The 17,685-nt window shown below is 42.4% G+C and overlaps 1 protein-coding gene across 1 annotated transcript in view; it reads left to right on the plus strand.

The window, feature by feature from the left end:
• The window catches only part of Entrep1 (endosomal transmembrane epsin interactor 1), a 63,339-nt gene that overhangs the window by 26,665 nt on the left and 18,989 nt on the right, over window positions 1–17,685 (plus strand). The window contains exon 3 of the mRNA XM_057779901.1: window positions 15,312–15,422. Coding sequence (XP_057635884.1) covers window positions 15,312–15,422 — 111 coding nt within the window. The remainder of the gene's footprint in view (window positions 1–15,311; window positions 15,423–17,685) is intronic.

Genomic DNA, 17,685 nt, shown 5'->3' on the forward strand with positions numbered 1-17,685 from the left:
CTGGGGTCAGCCTTGTGGTTTCCTGAGAGTTTCCTGTGCACCAGGGTTCTACCTGACCTCGAAATGCCCCCCTTTCCAGTTATCTCTTTTAGTACTCCCCACCTCTGTCCACTCCCAAACCATATTCCTCACAGTCCCATCTCCAACCACCTCCACTCCGTCCATGAGATCTCCTCTATTTCCCCATCCCCAGGAGATCTATGCGTCCTCTCTTGGGTCCTCCTTGCTACCTAGCCTCTCTGTATCTGTGGATGGTAGCAAGGTTATTTACTTTACAGCTAATATCCACTTATAAGTGAGTACATTCCATGTTTGCCTTTCTGGATCTGGGTTACCTTACTCAGGATGATTTTTTTTTTCTAGTTCCATACATTTTCCTTCAAATTTCATGATCTCCTTGTTTTTAACAACCGAGTATATATGTATAAATGTACCACATTTTCTTTATCCCCTTCTTCAGTTGAGTGGCATCTAGGTTGTTTCCAGGTTCTGGCTATTATGAATAAAGCTGCTATGAGCATAATTGAGCAAGTATCCTTGTGGTATTTGGGTATATGCCCAAAAGTGGTCTTGAGGTAGATCAATTCCCAGTTTTCTGAGAAACCACCATACTGATTTCCAAAGTGGCTGTACAAGTTTGGACTCCTACTAGCAGTGGAGAAGTATTCCCCTTGCTCCACATCCTCTCCAACATAAGCTGTCATTTGTGTTTTTGATCTTAGTCATCCTGACATGTATAAGAGAATCTCAGAGTTGTTTTGATTTGCATTTCTCTGATGGCTAAGGATGATGGACATTTCCTTAAGTGTCTTTCAGCCATTTTAGATTCCTCTGTTGAGAATTAATCTGTCTTTAATTTCTTCCTTTATTTCTTCCTTGACCAATTGATGATTCAGGTGAGCATTGTTTAATTTCCATTAAGCAATGTTTAAATGTTTAAAATACATTTGTGGGATTTCTGAAATTAGTGTTGCTGTTGAATTCTAATTTTAATTTATGGTGATCTGATAAGATACATGGGATTATTTCAATTTTTTTTGTATCTGTTGAGGTTTGCTTTGTTACATAGTATGTGGTCAGTTTTTGAGAAGGTTTCATGAGGTGCTGAGAAGAAGGTGTATTCTGTTGTGTTTGGATGGAATATTCTATTTGAGTCATAACATCTGTTATTTCCCTTTTTTCTCTGTTAATTTTCTGTCTGACTGACCTGTCCAGTGGTGAGAGTGGGGTGTTGAAGCCTCCCACTATAGTGTGTGATTTAAACTTTAGTAGTGTTTATTTTACATATGAGGGTGCCCTTGTATTTGGGCATAAATAGATTTAACATTTTCTTTGACTGAGGTATTCATTTCTTCTATCTTGTCATCAATACCTGAGATTCTTTCTTCCATCTCTTTTATTCTATTGGTGAGGCTTGTCTCTAAGGTTCTTGTTCAAGTTTCTAAAATTTTCATTTCCATATTCCCCTTAGCTTGAGTTTTCTTTATTAATTAATTCTATTTCCACTTTCTGGTCCTGCACTTTTTTTTCTATTTCCTTTCACTGTTGGTTTATAGTTTCATAGATCTCTTTAAGGAATTCATTGTCTCCTCCTTAAGGAACGGTATCATCTTCATAAAGGCCATTTTTAAGGGTTTTGTTGTTGTTTCTCAGTCGTGTTGCAATACTCAGGGCATGCTTTCTGCTTTTTGATGCTGTTATGCCATCCAGATCTTGCCTGTACACCCCTTCTACGACAGAGAAATCCATCCATGGCGCTTGCCGCGTGTGTGCGATGTGGATGGTACTGTCCTAGGGAGCCAGGAACAGATTGTTTTGCATTCACCTGAGGAGAGATAGATACAGTTTCTCCTGTATCCTAGAGTGTCTTTGATGATCTAAGCAGGGCTTGCAAAGCTGTTACTGAAAACCCATTCTGCAGTCCTTAGCTGAACTCTGCTCTCCCTCACCCCCTCACCTCCCCGCCCCCCTGCTCTGCCTATAAAAAGATTAGGGCTTAAAGAAACAAATGTTATAGAGGAAGTTACTGGATTGTGGTGGCATTATGAGTTCCCCATCCCCCAGGGGGTACTTAGAGATAAGCACTTGGAGACCTGATATGGGTCCCTTGGTATTTGACTGTGCTAGCGTTGTGCCAAAAAAGGCTGGTTGGAATGCCCTGTGGCTTCAGTTGGGAAACAGCTGTGTAGTCACAGCCCGGGCTCTAGCAAAATGCTTGTAGCTGGCTGACTGGACCGGCAGGCGGGCAGGAGGGCGAAGTGAGGGCCCTGGAGGAGTGGGGAGACCACAGGTGAGGGAGGCTGGGCTTGCACTGCTGATGCCAAGACAGAGACTATGGCCCAGCAATAGGTGTCCCAGAGGAGCCAGTGGGGGCTTCGTTGGTGGAGTGTCTGCAGCCGTGCTAAGACGGATGAAGATCATTAGATGATTGATAATGAGATATTATTGATCACAGCAGGCTGAGACCTCGACAAAGACAGAGGAAGTAGGACATGCAGTTGCCCCTTGCCATTCCCACAACCATGCTTATTTCCCACAGTCATGGGCCCGGTGCCAAGGAGAAAAGCCAAAATTCAAATGAAATCCCGAGCTTCCACTGGGTCACAAATGTGGGCATCTTAAGGACCTAAGTTTTAATTATGACTTGAAGTGACCAGAGCGCATTTTTCATCTTGCACTGGAAGGAAAGTCAAGGGCCCAGCCCTGAATTTCATCTGAATAGATGAGGGTGGCAAAGCTCACATAGCGGCTGCCACCAACACTGGGAAGGAACAGGTGACCTGTTTCTCTCACGTCCCCCTTGTAAGCATTGTTTCCTGTGGTTGGGAGCATGATGGGCAGAGAGCAGGAGATGCAATCCTGTGTCCCTCGGGCGAGCGGTGTTCTCAGCAGCCAAGCCAAAGTGCATTAATATTCTTGTCTACTCTTCACTCTACAGATGTCCTATTTCCATTGGCTTCTGTTTTGGACCATGACTTCTAGTAATTACTTTTCTTCTGCTTTGTTAAAACACCATGACCAAAGGCAACTTAAGGGTGAGAGTTTATTTTGGCTTATGGGATAAGAGCCCGTGGTGGCAGGGTGGCGTGACAATGAGCAACAAGCGTGGCAGTAGGAACAAGAAGCCGAGAGATCACATCATTAGCCACAAACACCAGAAGTGTGGTCTGCCTATGAACCCTCAAAGCGCACCCCAAATGATCTACATCCTCCAGCAAGGCCGCACCGCTCAAAGATCCTACAGTCTTCTACATCACCAAGCAGGGACCAAATGCTTAAATACCCGAGCCTGTGTCTTCCTGGGAACATCAACTTTTTGTTCTAGTTTAGACTTAGCTGTTTCCTAGGTGTCAGTGTAGATAGCATGCATGCTTTTTCTTTATGTTCTTAAATGGCAGACATTGTTTCAAATACTAGGTGCTATTATTTTCTTCTGAATTCCTCTTTCATTTTTTCAGAGAACATCCTCAGATAATAATGTTTAGAAAGTAGTGAGGGAAGAGAACCCACTCAGGGACTGATTATTTGGTGTATCTTTGTCTTCCCCTTCTACTTGAGTGAGTTGGCTGGCTATGGAACCCTACATTCAAAATAAACTCTGGCCCAAACTTTAGAGTCACTGCCTGATCCCCCCTCCACCTGTTATTTTACATAGAGGAGGAACTTGATGTTAAACTTCTTACTCCTCAGGGTCTGTCTGTTCCTGAGGAGAAGCTCTTAGAGTCTCTCTACCTTAATATCAGTAATTTAATGTTCAGAAAAATAAAATTATGCCGTCTGAGAAAATATAAAATGAACAGTTGTTCAAAGGTCATCTGAGAAACTAAGTATTCACTTCAACATTAAGAGAAGGTGGTGGGGGTAAGTAGAAAACTAGTTAACAAATAGAAATGCCATGAACTGTCGTCACCTTTGAGATTTTCTGATGAATCAGACAGAACTTGTTTTAGTTTCTACTGAAATAAAACCTAGAATGTAAGCACCTTGCAGGGAACTAAAGTAGTCCATTGAGGGAGCGTGGCGATGACTTGACTTGACTTCTTTCTCCAGATCTGAAGTTTCTGACAACCCCTTTATGTTGCCAAGGTCACTCCAGGTGAGTGTGACCTCTCCTCCGACATTAGACTAGTCGGTGAAAGATCCATGTGACCTCAAGAGAAACCAGAGTGGCAGTGAACTCTTAATTTGAAGATGCATTTTTTAAGCACTATTTTTTCACTATTTTCATGATTATTTCCTTCTCTGATTGATGTAGCTTCCTTCCTTCATTTTAATTTTTTCTTCTTCTCTTCTCTTCTCTTCTCTTCTCTTCTCTTTTCTTTTTTCTTTTCTGAGACAGGGTTTCTCTGTAGCTCTGGATATTCTGGAACTCACTCTGTAGACCAGGTTGACCTTGAACTCAGAGAGATCTGCCTGCCTCTGCCTCCCAAGTGCTGGGCTAAAAGGGGTGTGCCGCCACCACCACCTGACTGCTCTTTCTTTCTTGAACATCAGATAATCATATAGCCCAGTGTAAACTAGATTCTTTTGGATTCCATCTTTCTTTTATTATTTTTTCTTATTTTTTCAAAATTTCAGTTTTAATTATTTGTGTTCTCTGCTTTGTTTTTTGAAGATTTATTTTTACTTGTGTGTGTGTGTGTGAGAGAGAGAGAGAGAGAGAGAGAGAGAGAGAGAGAGAGTATATGTCAGATCTATGCTCTCAGAAGCCAGAGGAAGGTGTTGGATTTTTAAAGTGTGAGTTGCCTGACATGGATGCTTGGAATTGGACTCAGGTCTTCTGCAAGAGCAGCAAGCACTTTTTTTTTTATTACTGATTTTATTGCACTATACATTTTTCTCCACTCCCTTCCCTTCCTCTCCCCTCCCCTTCCACCCTCTCCCATGGTCCCCATACACCGAATTTACTCAGGAGGTCTTGACTTTTTCTACTTCCCTTGTAGATTAGATCCGTGTAAGTCTCTCTTAGGGGGTCCTAATTGTTGTCTAGGTTCTCTGGGATTGGGAAATTGTAGGCTGGTTTTCTTTGCTTTATGTCTAAAAGCCATTTATGGGTGAGTATATATGATAGGTGTCTTTCTGGGTCTGGGTTGTCTCACTCAATATGTTTTCTAGACCCATCCTTTTGCCTGCAGATTTCAAGAAGTCATTGTTTTTTTCTGCTGTGTAGCACTCCATTGTGTGAATGTACCACATTTTCCTTAGCCATTTTTCGGTAGAGGGGCATTTAGGTTGTTTTCAGGTTCTGACTATGACAAATAAAGCTACTTTGAACATAGTTGAGCACATGTCCTTGTGGTATGGTTGAGCATCCTTTGGGTATATACCCAAAAATGGTATTGCTAGGCCTCTAGGTAGAATGTTTCCTAGTTTTCTGAGAAATCGCCATACTGTTCTCCAAAGCAGCTGTACCAGTTTGCACTCCCACCAGCAGTGCAGGAGTGTTCTCTTTACCCCACGTTCTCTCCAGCATAAGTTGTCATCAGTGTTTTTAATCTTAGCCATTCTTACAGGTGTAAGATGGAATCTCAAGAGTTGTTTTGATTTGCATTTCTCTGATGGCTAAGGATGTTGAGCATTTCCTTAAGTGTCTTTCAGCCATTTTAGATTTCTCTGTTGAGAACTCTCTGTTTGGGTCTGTCCCTCATTTTTTTTATTGGGCTATTTGTTCTTTTTATGACCAATTTCTTGAGTTCTTTGTATATTTTGGAGATCAGACCTCTGTCTGATGTGGGGTTGGTGAAGATCTTTTCCCATTCTGTAGGCTGCTGTTTTGTCTTGTTGACCATGTCTTTTGCTTTATAGAAGCTTCTAAGTTTCAGGAGGTCCCATTTATTAATTGTTTTTCTCAGTGTCTGTGCTGCTGGGGTTATATTTAGGAAATGGTCTCCTGTGCCAATGCATTCAAGTGTACTTCCCACTTTCTCTTCTATGAGGTTCAGTGTGGTTGGTTTTATGTTGAGGATTTGGACTTGAGTTTTGTGCATGGTGATAGATATGAATCTATTTGCATTCATCTACATGTTGATATCCAGTTATTCCAGCACCATTTGTTGAATATGTTTTCTTTTCCATTTTATATGTTTTGCTTCTTTGTCAAAAATTAGGTGTTTGTTAACCATTGAGCCTGGTCCAGCTCCTCTTCAGTTCTTAATTTATCCTCTAGGTGTTTTCTTGAATTTTGCTTTTTTACCATGCTATAGTAGTATTTATTTCATAATTATATTTTTTGTAAAATTATTAACAACTTTAGATCACTGAATCATTCTTTCCATAATAGTTGTTCTTATTTGATGTATACTACATTTTCATTTCTCTTTGAAGATAGATAATTAATACATTGATATATTTTTATTATCTGGGAAATATGTTTTCTGCATTGTAGTGAGTAGTATTGTTTGAATTTACCTAGAAAGATGCAAACACATATCTCTTCAGTCCCAGAAAGGGAGTCAACCACATATCAAAGAAATGTTAGCAGTAAGTATGTATGAAATACCATAGGAAACCTATTAGTTTATAAAATAAAATATTTTTTGAAAACTACGTAAGAGCATATCTGATACTTTAAATACTAACATCCTCCATTGCTGACTTTGAAACAGACTTTCTGGAGATTTGAGGTAGGATTAATGTGCTGGCTAATTTTGACTCAACTTGACACAGCCTTGAGTCATCTGAGAGGAGGGAGCCTCGATTGAGAAAATGCCTCCATAAGAGTGCTGTAGACAGGCCTGTAGGGCATTTTCTTAATTAGTAACTGAAAGGGTAAGGCTCAGCCCATTGTGGGTAGTGCCATCCCTGGGCTGGTGATACTGGGCTCTATGAGAAGGCAGGCTGAGTAAGTCATGGGAGCAAAGCAGTAAGTGGTACCCCTCTATGGCCTCTTCATCAGCTCCTGTCTCCAGGTTCCTGCCCTTTTGAAGTTCCTGTCCTGACTTCTTCTTGTAGGAGTCTGCTTGTGTGTTCCCAGCTGCTTAAACTCCTGAAATAATCACACAGAAACTATATTATTTGCAATACTATTTGGCCAGTAGCTTAAGCGTATTTCTGGCTAACTCTTACATCCTAAACTAATCCATCTCCATTAATCTGTGTATTGCCACATGGCTGTGGCTTACTGGCAAAGTTTGGGCATGTCTGTCTCTGGTGGCGACTCCATGGCTTCTTCTGACTCTGTCTTCTTTCTCCCAGCATTCAGTTTAGTTTTCCCTGCCTAGTTCTACTCTGCCCTATCAACAGGCCAAGGCAGTTTCTTATTCATTAACCAATAAAAGCAACACATAGACAGAGGACCTTCCACATCAACTTCTTTTGATTATGAGCAGTGGTATGGAAGTGTAAGACAAATAAACCCCTCCCCCTTGCCAAGTTGCTTTGGTCATGGTGTTTCATCACAGTGATAGTAATCCAAACTAAGACAGTCAATAAAAGGGGGCTGGAGAGATGGCTCAGTGGTTAAGAGCATTGCCTGCTCTTCCAAAAGTCCTGAGTTCAATTCCCGGCAACCACATGGTGGCTCACAACCATCTGGAATGAGGTCTGGTGCCCTCTTCTGGCCTGCAGACATACACACAGACAGAATATTGTATACATAATAAATAAATATTTAAAAAAAAAGACAGTCAATAAAAGAGTGTAACATTTGGGGCTGGAGAGTTGAAATACCTGTTGCTATCCCAGAGGACCTTGGCTCTTTCCCACATGGTATCTGTAGATCTAGTTCTAGGCCCTCTGATGTCCTCTTCTGACTTCCGTGGGCAGCAGGCAGGCACGTGGTCCACATACATGCAGGCAACATACCTATACCCATAAAATAATAAGATAAACAAATCTACAATAATTAAAAAGAGAGACTATACATTTACTATAAAAAGTAACTCATCTTGGAAAAGTTTGTGTGTCTACATGCATGTGCGTGTGCAAATGTTGCACCACTCCATGAGTTTGTGCACACTCCGTAGCACACGTGAAGGAGGAGCTCCCTCGTTGCTGCTGCTTTACCCCAGGTTAGCTGCTTCTGTGCTTCCTGGGTGATTCTCCTGCGTCTGTGTGTCTGCGTCCCATGCCACAGGAGCATGGAGAGTTCATGTAGATGTATACCACCACATCTGGATTTTTACATGGCTTGGGGGATCAAGCTCAACTCTCAGATTGCTCTTGCCCCTCCCTTCTACCTACTGAGGCAACTTTTTTTCCTTCATTCTCTTCTTTTGTTAGGGAAACTTTCAAACATACTTCAAGGAGAGATAAACCTAGCAAGCCCCCATGTATAGTCCAGCTACAGTAACCAGCACTTGTCCAAAATGATGTCATGGAGACTCCTAATGACTTCCCTCCTCCTCGGCCTCTGGATGACTTTGAAGTAAAGCCCAGCATTTTCATATTTCCATTTCATCTTTAAATGCCTTAGGATACACATAGACACTAAGGACACACACACATATGTACACATATATTTGTATGTGTAGCCTATATATCTGATGTATATCTCTATATATGTATATATGACAGATACTTTATTGAGCTTGCCAAGCACTAATCTTTACCTTATGTGTAGTTTTCATAATTACTTTGTTTTAATTGGAGCCAAACTGCACCCTTGGTTGCATCTGGCTGATGTTTCTCCATGTTTGCTATAATCCTCTCTTCCTCCTTTTTTTTTTAATCTGATGGAGAAACTATATTTTTTTTTCTCTATTTGAGTTCTACTGCATCTCATGGTAGGTTTGCTATGTTCCTCTGTCTCGTTCCCTGTAACCGGCTGCTAAATCTATAGGCTTGACCTGGCTCAGGTGGCATTCTGGTGGCAAAGAACTCCCTCCGTGGTGACTCCCACTGCTGCCAGTAAGCACCCATTGTCTGCTGTCTCTCCTGTAATATGGCTGTCACTGATGACACTGGAACAGCTCAAATGACTTCGGTCTTTTATGTTTAAAAACACAATTAGTCACAAGTAGAAGTCCTTGAATGATTGGTCCCACATTGGGTCCTTGAAGCCCTCTGCTCTCTGAGTTGTCGCACGCACGCACGCACGTCTTTGGAAATGACCTGCGTCTACATAAGCAAGCCACACACTGCAGCTTGTACTCCAGGCTTTGTGGTTTGTTTGAACAGTGTTACAGCTCTCCTCTGGAATGCTTATTGTTTCAGTCACATTTATTTCCCTCTTTCCCTGCCGGTTTACCTGTTAGAAAGCCAGTAACCAATGGGAACGTTTGGGAAATAATGAGTCAACTCTGTGGTCATTTTTACTGGGCACATGCTTTATGGCGGGCTTGGTTTTAGGCTCACAGCTACAAGTGGACTCTTTAGATTTTATCGTTTCTTTTCTGGTGTTTGAACTTTTCAGATGTCATGGGAAATACTTGACTTCTTGGTCCATGCAAACTGATTGGGTTATTGGGAAATATATAGTATTATCTCCTATTTTTCTCCCTCCCCCACTTCCTCTCTCTCTCCCCTTCTTAGTTTTTCATTTTCTAGAACTTTACATACGTGGAAGCACAAAGCATATATGTTTTCACTTCCTTGGATGTTTCTGAGATCATCCATATTGTCACATTGTCACATGTATCAGTGGCTTGTCCCTGGTCATTGCTGGGCTTGACGCCATTGGAGACTGTGGTGATATTTTGTCTGTTCTATAACAATAAAGCTTGCCTGAGGATCAGAGTGTGGGGCTAGATAGCCATAGAGGTCAGGCAGTGGTGGTACACACCTTTAATCCCAGCACTCAAAAGACAGAGGCAGATGGATCTCTGTGAGTTCCAGGCCACCCTGGGCTACATGAGATTGATCCAGTCTAAAAGAGAATAAGAGCTAGGGGATGGTGGCTCACACCTTTAATCCCAGTACTTGAGAGTCACTTGCCTTTAATTCCAGCACTAGAGAGGTGGAGACAGTAAGGGATATGGCTGGGCAGAGAGAGGAATATTACAGGAGCTCAAGGCAGTCAGTCTGAGGACTTGTAGAGACACGATGCCCCATTCGATCTGAGGATGCAGTAGAGGTAAGAACTAGCAGCTGGCTGCTCTGCTTCTCTGATCTTTCAGCTTTCACTCCCTAATTTCTGACTCCAGGTTTTTATTGTTAAGACCACTTGGAATTCTCACTACAGGAGACCCCTTGTGGAATTACTGGTTCATAGCTGTGTTAAAGGCCAGTAATGCTCCACCATGCTTGTTTTAGTTTACGGTGACTTCATCAGTATACTCCATCAATTTTAATTTTAAATTTCCTTTTATTTCCAGAGGCATCTAATGGCTGTCCATGTCTGAGTCTTTGGGCGTTCTGATGAGTAAATCTTGTCCTGTTTACCTTTTCCTTGTTGCTGTTGTGCAGTCCAGTTCCTTGGGACCCCCGAGTCAATTCTACCTTCCAAAGGCTTGTGCTTTTTCCCTGTTATCTGTCTTTTAAATTTCTGCATTTAAAGATCTCACATAGTGCTGTTTTGGGATTTAGCATATTAGTTACTGAAAAAACCCAAAAGAACATTAAAGTGAAATCTTTAAATGCAGAAATTTAAAATATGCTGAAATACCCTCAACTCACCATGTTAAAGTTTGTTTCAGGAGGGGGTAGAGAGAGAACTCAGCAGTTAAGAGCACTTGCTGCTTTTGCAGAGGACCAGGGCTGGTTTTTCAATACTAACATGGCAGCTCATAAACCCTCTGTGACTTCAGTTCTAGGAGATCTGATGCCTCCTTCTGGCCTCTGTGGACACTGCACCCACTCAGTGTATTTACACACATGCAGGCCAACACTCAAACACATAGAACGAGAATAAAATGTCTAAAAATTAATTTTTAAACATAATTATGTTTAAGCTGATGCCATCCTGTAGTTCCTGGAGCCATTTATCATTTAGATACACGCAGGAAGCTTAAATTCTTCTTGACCTTGTAGTCAAACGAAAGTAAAGAACAATATAAAATTCCTTAGGCAGGAGGGAAAGGTCCACCTGTTTCTAGAATGAAATTTAGAGAACTCAACGTTACCAAGCTATGGCAGGCATGGGTATTTAATGATGCTGTGTATTGGGATTATGGAAAACACTCAGCTAGAAGGTATAGGCAGACTCAGGGCCATGCTTCTGGGCTGCCTCAGGGACCCCCAGTATTCTTTTTGGGGGCCACTTAATTAAGACCTGGATTAAAATGGCATTTCAATTGCAAGAGATCTGAGTAGAGGCAAATTTATAATACCAAATCAAAACAATCATATCTTTGGATAATAGTATTTGATATAAGTATTCATAAAATGCTGACCACATTAGTAAGCACACGTGGAGGGCTCCCCTAGGAGAACTTTCTGGAGTTTGGATTGCATACCTTATTCTTAAACATCTCAGGGTGGTATCTTAGCTCTCCCTACAGCTCACCACCTAAGATAAAAGTTGTCGAAAGACATTTCTCTTTCCACCCTGGACTTTCTGTTTCTTCAGAATGAGTCTGCTTCTGTGACTTCCCTGGCCCAATCTGTGGCACTGAACAGATGAAGACTCATTTGAGTACAAGGATCTGAACTCAAAAAGTAGAGAGCATGGTCTAAATCCGGGCACAGTTTGTAGAGACATTGCATCAGGCTCCCAGCATGGAACAGATGGCAGAATTATAATATGACATGAGGTTAAAAAAGGGACAGTTCCAAGCACCCATGCATGCTGTGGGGAGCATACTGTTACTTGTCTCTCAGCCTGGGCAGTGAGCTGTGGTCAGCATCCAAAGGTTACCATCCTGGGCAGGACCTCAGAGAGGGCCCATGGCTCTCCCTTGAGGCACAACTGGTCTGAGATGTAAAGAAGGGGCCGGATGGTCAGTTCCATAGCCTTCCTTGCTTTCCCCCCTCTTCTCTCTGTCATGGCTGAACTGCACTAGAGGCCAAAGGCAAAGAAGTCCTCAGAGCAAGTTCCCACAGATGGAGGGGGAGGGGAGGGTGGGAAGGGGAGCTCACAGACTAAAAGAGTAAAAAGCTGGTGCTGGACCTAGTGACATTCTTGTCAAACTCACTTTGTAATAACAAGCTGCTCCTCCAAAGAGGGAATGTCCTTTGTTCTTTTTATTCATTTATTGTTTTCAAGACAGGGTCTCTTTGTGTAGCCTGGAACTTGCTATAAGAGCTGGCTTGCTTTGAACTCACAGAGATCTACCTGCCTCTGCCTCCCAAGTGCCGGGATTAAGGACATGCGTCGCTACTGCCCGGCTAATATGTAATATTTTTCTTTTCTTTTTTTAAGATTTATTTATTTATTATGTATACAGTGTTCTGTCTGCATGTATGCCACCAGACCAGAAGAGGGCACCAGATCTCATTATAGATGGTTGTGAGCCACCATGTGATTGCTGGGAATTGAACTCAGGACTTCTGGAAGAGCAGACAGTGCTCTTAACCTCTGAGCCATCTCTCCGGCCCCCATATGTAATATTTTTCAAAGGACTTTAAGATAGAAAAATCTGTATACAACATTAATTTCTTGAGATTGGCAAGGACAAAAAGACCCATTTAACAGGTAGGAAAAGCAAGTCTTGCAAATTTGCATTGGATCCTGGTCCCATATTTCAGATTTTTATAAAGAAGAAACAAATCGCCTGTGGTGATATTTTAAAGGAAAGAATGATTAAAATATATGAAACATAAGAAAAAGTCCCCTTTCTGGGTGCTCCTGGGTGGCTTAAGTGACACTGACATTTCTCTTTAACAGCTGGTGTTTTCCTAGTGAAGCAACATAATGTAATGCTTCACATTACATAGCTGCCTGGTCTGCCGAGGCTCCTCTTGGCCAAGGCAGCATCTGGGGGTCCCTTGTTCCCTGGGATGACACTGACAGATTTGAGGGTTACTTATTGGGTATTTTGCAAGATTGAGATTGTCTGATGTGGTTCTCAGGATTAGATGGAGGATATTGTGGGTTGGAGGAGGATCACAGTTGCAAAGTACTATTTCCAGTCCACCTTATGGAGGTCCCGTGCTGCTGACATGATGTCACCTGGTGGATGGAGTGTTTGTTGGTTTCTCTGATGGGGAGTTAATTGCCTCCTTCTTGATTGCTATATTTTTGGGAGGAAGTCACCCTGTGCAGTTCATGAAGTAGAGACTAGAGAGTGAAGTATCTTCATGAATTATTTGGGACACCTTTACATGGGAGATTAGATTTCTATTTAATTCCTGTATTCTATAGTGCTGGCACTATTTTCTGTTCATATAACAGTGTCTAAATGTTCCTCGTCCTCAGCAACATTGTTGGCTTTGAAAATGTAATCATTATGATGGTGTGGAGTGGTGTCTCATTATGGTTTAACCTTTGTTCATCATGACTAATAATGTTGAATACCTTTTCATGTGCATCTTGGCTATTCTGCATTCTCATCCCTCCCCGTGTGTGTGTAAAATTTTTGCCTAGGTCTATTGTTTAATTGGGTTGTCGCTTCATTCCTGAGATAGGTAGTTATTTCTATGTTCCACATGTAGATGTATCATAAAAATATTTACAGCGGGGCTGGACAGATAACTCCAGTAGTAGAGGGCTCACACTGCAAGCATGAGACCCAAGTTCAAGACCCAGAACCCATGTTAAAAAAACAAAAAATAAAACTAGGCGTGGTGTTGTACTGTAATTCCGGCGATGGGGAATTAGAGACAGGTGGGTCCCTGGGACTCACTGACCAGTCAAACTAGACAAACCAGTGAGCTCGAGCCAGAAGCCCTGTTTAAAAAAACAAGGTTGGTGGTACCTGAAAAAAGACATCCGAGATTGTCCTGTGACTTCCACATGCAATATATAATATATACATACATATATACATACACACATACATGTATCTGTGTACACACACAAACATAAAGAAATGTATAAGTAATATTTTATGTTCTTGAGAGTATTTTCTCCTAGTCTCAGACATACTTGTTGATTTTAGTGTGTCTTTTGATGATCTTTAGATTCTGTTGAGTTTTGGGGTCCAGTGTTGGGAGGGATGGGGCTTCATACACTTTCCATGCAATGGTGTTAATGTCTAGTAATAAAGATTAGTGATTATACTGATGGTGATACAGGCCATCACCACATTTTCTTATCAAGGTACCTTATCTTGAAATAAAAGAAAATTTCCAGAGCCCCAGTTGAAGTCTTCTCTGTAATCACACTAGTTGTGTGGCTGGGTCCGAAGACTGCAGGCTCATTACAGCTCTTCACATCACCTATGTGGCGGCTGTGTGGGAAGATTGCACTCTGTCCTTGGCCAGTTCCGCTTCCTCCTTTCCCCACGAGCGTTGGCATACAGTGCAAAGGGCATGTGCTGTAAGCTGCTCATATCAGCGAGGATGCCAGCTTGTGACTCACAAGAGCAGCTCCCGCAGGATTTCCCAAAGATTTGACAATGGCTTTTGTGAAAAGTAACAGTGAAAGGAAAGAAGCCAAGCTCTATCATCACAGAGGAAGACGGAAGCCCGCCTCCCCCAGGGAGAGTGGCACCGTGTGGCATTAACTGTTAACACAGAATGGGTCTGAGGAGAGCTTGCTGGCCTGACTTGAAATAAGGAAGATGTTTTTGGTATATTGAAGTTTATATGTAAACTCATCTGACATTATCAGCTATCTAAATGGATGACTGGCTTTAATACTGATAATTATTGACTCTGATGTTTTATATTTGCTTTTGCTTTTGATAAGGTCTCAGTTTTGTAGTAATCAGTTCTCAAGTTGAAAACATGCTAATCTCTAATTGGTACCAAGCAAATACTGACTTCTTAGTCAATCCTTAATTATTTGAAGTGATACTATTTTTAACTTTGGAAAAAGTTCACGGAAGATTATTGGACATTCTTTAGAACCTAAAGCTGTTTTGGACTGAAGCAAGAGCCTCTTCCCCTTTTTAAATTCAGACACTGTGATTTCTAGGTGTTAATGACTCAACTTCTCACTCTTCCTGGGGTCCCCATAGACCCCAGGAGCTCCACATCTGCCTCCTGCAGTTACTGGAAAAACTCAGGCAAAATCTGAATGGCCTAAGGAGGAAATAGCTGGAGCCTAGTGTAAGATCCAGATAAAAGATCAAGGAGGAAAAACATTCGCAAAGAGGACGAAGATAGGAACCCGAGATTATTGTAAAGACTGAAAAGCACTTAGCACTTAGGAATATGAAAAAAATTAAAACATGACATCATTTTGTTTCTTAAAGTTTTGAGTTTTTCCTTAAAGCTTTCTTCTGAAAGGTAATGTCTGGCGTAAATGCATGTATTTAATTTGTGTCTGCACACAAGGCCATGTGCATGTCTAGCCGTGTTCTTTCCTAAGCGCCTGTTCTGTCTCGTAGGTGAACCTTTTCGTGCTACTCTCCGTGGTCTGCATCCTCTTAAATCTCGCAGGATTCATCCTAGGCTGTCAAGGAGCCCAGTTTGTGTCCAGCGTGCCCAGGTGTGACCTGGTAAGCATCCCGCAGCATCAGCGCACATGGGGCGGAGCCCAGACTGTCGGCCTCACTGTTGGCCAAGGTGCACAAACCAGGAAAAGTAAGCTAGGAGCAGCCTGCTGCTAGGTGTCTGCCTCCATTGTTGGCCATTTGACCAGAGTAGCAGGTGGTCAGCACAGTGCCAGACCAGAGCAGTGTGATGCAGATGCTAGGTAGGGGACGGATGGATCAGGTCTTCTCACATCATGTGCCTGCTTCATCTAGAGAGCGGAAAATGGGTATCACCAGAATCCAGGTCAAAGGTCCTTTATCTGAAAGCTTTGGAGGCCAGTGTGTGCCAGCCTTTGAGATTTTCTGATTTTGGAAGAGAACCGTGATGCATTGCATGTAAGTGGCATCTGGGGCAAGAGGCTATGATTTTCAGAGATCTCTACATCTCACACTTGTGGACAAGCAGCTATGAATTTACAGAATTTCTGACTTAAAACGGGTTTTTATAGAGTCAACATTGTGGCACAAGCCTTCAATCCCAGCATGAAGGAGGCAGAGGCAGGCAGATCTCTGTGAGTTCAAGGCCAGCCTGGTCTGCATAGTTACAGGATACTCAGGTCTGTGTACAGAGGCCTTGTCTCAAACAAAAACAAAAACCAAACAACTCAATCAAATAGTTTTTATAAATTGTGGCAAATGCTTATAAAACAACCCATTTTAATCATGTACAGTTCAGTAGTGCCACACACAGTCACACTGCTGTGCACATAGTCTCCAGAGCTCTTCATGTCTCTCCATCATCCCTTCCCCAGCTACCAATACTCCATTGTCTATTTCATGAATTCGAATGCCCCAAGATGTTTGTATAAATAGAGTCCCACAGTTTTTTTTATCTTTTTGTGGGTAATGTCCTTAAGGGATAGCCACAGTATAGTGTGTGTCAGAATTTTCAACCTTTTGAAGGTTGAATAATACTCCATTGTCCGTACCTATGATGCACATTGTCCGTCATCAGCGGATGGATCCTTGGGTCATTGCCTCCTTTTGTCCATTGTGTAGAAAGCTGATGTGACCAGGGGTGCAGAAATGTCTCTTCCAAGCCCTGCTGTCAGTTCCCTTGGGTATGTTACTCTGAAGTGGAATTTCTGGGCACCTAAACCATAAAGGGCGGGGGGGGGGGGCTTCTAGCTTCTAGTAATCAGTGTCTCACTTAGTACAGCAGCAGGGGTAGACTCCTAATGGGTTATAATAAATCTTATTTATTTGGAATTCTACCCCATTACAATCTACCTTATAGACATGATGAGGATACAAGCCACAAAGGCTGACTTATTATGAGAAAAACTGTGGTCAAACCTTTGTGGTGAAATTCACAACCTTCCCAATCAGGAAAGCCCCCCAGGGACTCACAAAACCTATTATTCTTTCTTGCATTCTTTGCAAATTTTAAAACAAACACTAAAGCTTTTGGTTCAAGTGACAGTGATGAGCAGTAGCCGACCGGTTCATATGTGCGGATGTCGTCAGGTGAAATAGAAAATACATGTTCAATCCAATAGGAGAAGCACCGTGGTGGTCGTTCTAGAAAGGAAGCTGTTACATAGCCCCTTCGGGTCTGAGGCTTATTAGTAGGAAGGGGCTTGTACTTGTTAGCGTTTCTATCAGTGTGATAAAGCACTGACCATGAGGTAATGACTTTGAGGTTGAAGGGTGGAATTTAGCATCTGGAATTGGGGAACATTATACAGGAATTTTTGAGATGACTTGAAGCATTTGAAGAGAAATCAGAGCAGATCTTTAGCCGTACTGAGCAGAGCTGGGATCAGAAATGAAGGTGTAGGTGTTCGGTTGGCCAGGGTGGTGCAGGAGCAAGAACACAAAATGCACGGTTGTGCTGTCGTTTGCACAGAGCCTCAGGGGCTTCCTTGTGGCAATGGGAACAGTAGTTGTCATTCATGACCATGTAATGATTAAACTTTCAAGTTTCAAGGGATTAGCTTGCACTCCACTGGACAATCCTGCCATCTATCTGGGTTCACCATGAAGCTTGCAGACAGCAGAAGTGCCCATGTCCTTGGCTGTCTGGTGGGAGGGAGACTGCAGCCTTGCTAAGTCCCCCTCCCCAGCCTGTGACTCCCTTCACTAAACAGCAAGAATGGGCTGGTGGGGAAGGAACCCTTTGTAAAGTGACTCCTAGCACTATCAGAGGGAACTATGAAATGTGGGTCTTTGCGTGAGGCCTGGAAGCTTGCACCAAGGACCAAAAATAGAAACCACCCTGAGGCAT

Source organism: Chionomys nivalis, chromosome 8, assembly GCF_950005125.1.
Source record: "Chionomys nivalis chromosome 8, mChiNiv1.1, whole genome shotgun sequence".
In the NCBI taxonomy this organism is placed as follows: Eukaryota; Metazoa; Chordata; class Mammalia; order Rodentia; family Cricetidae; genus Chionomys; species Chionomys nivalis.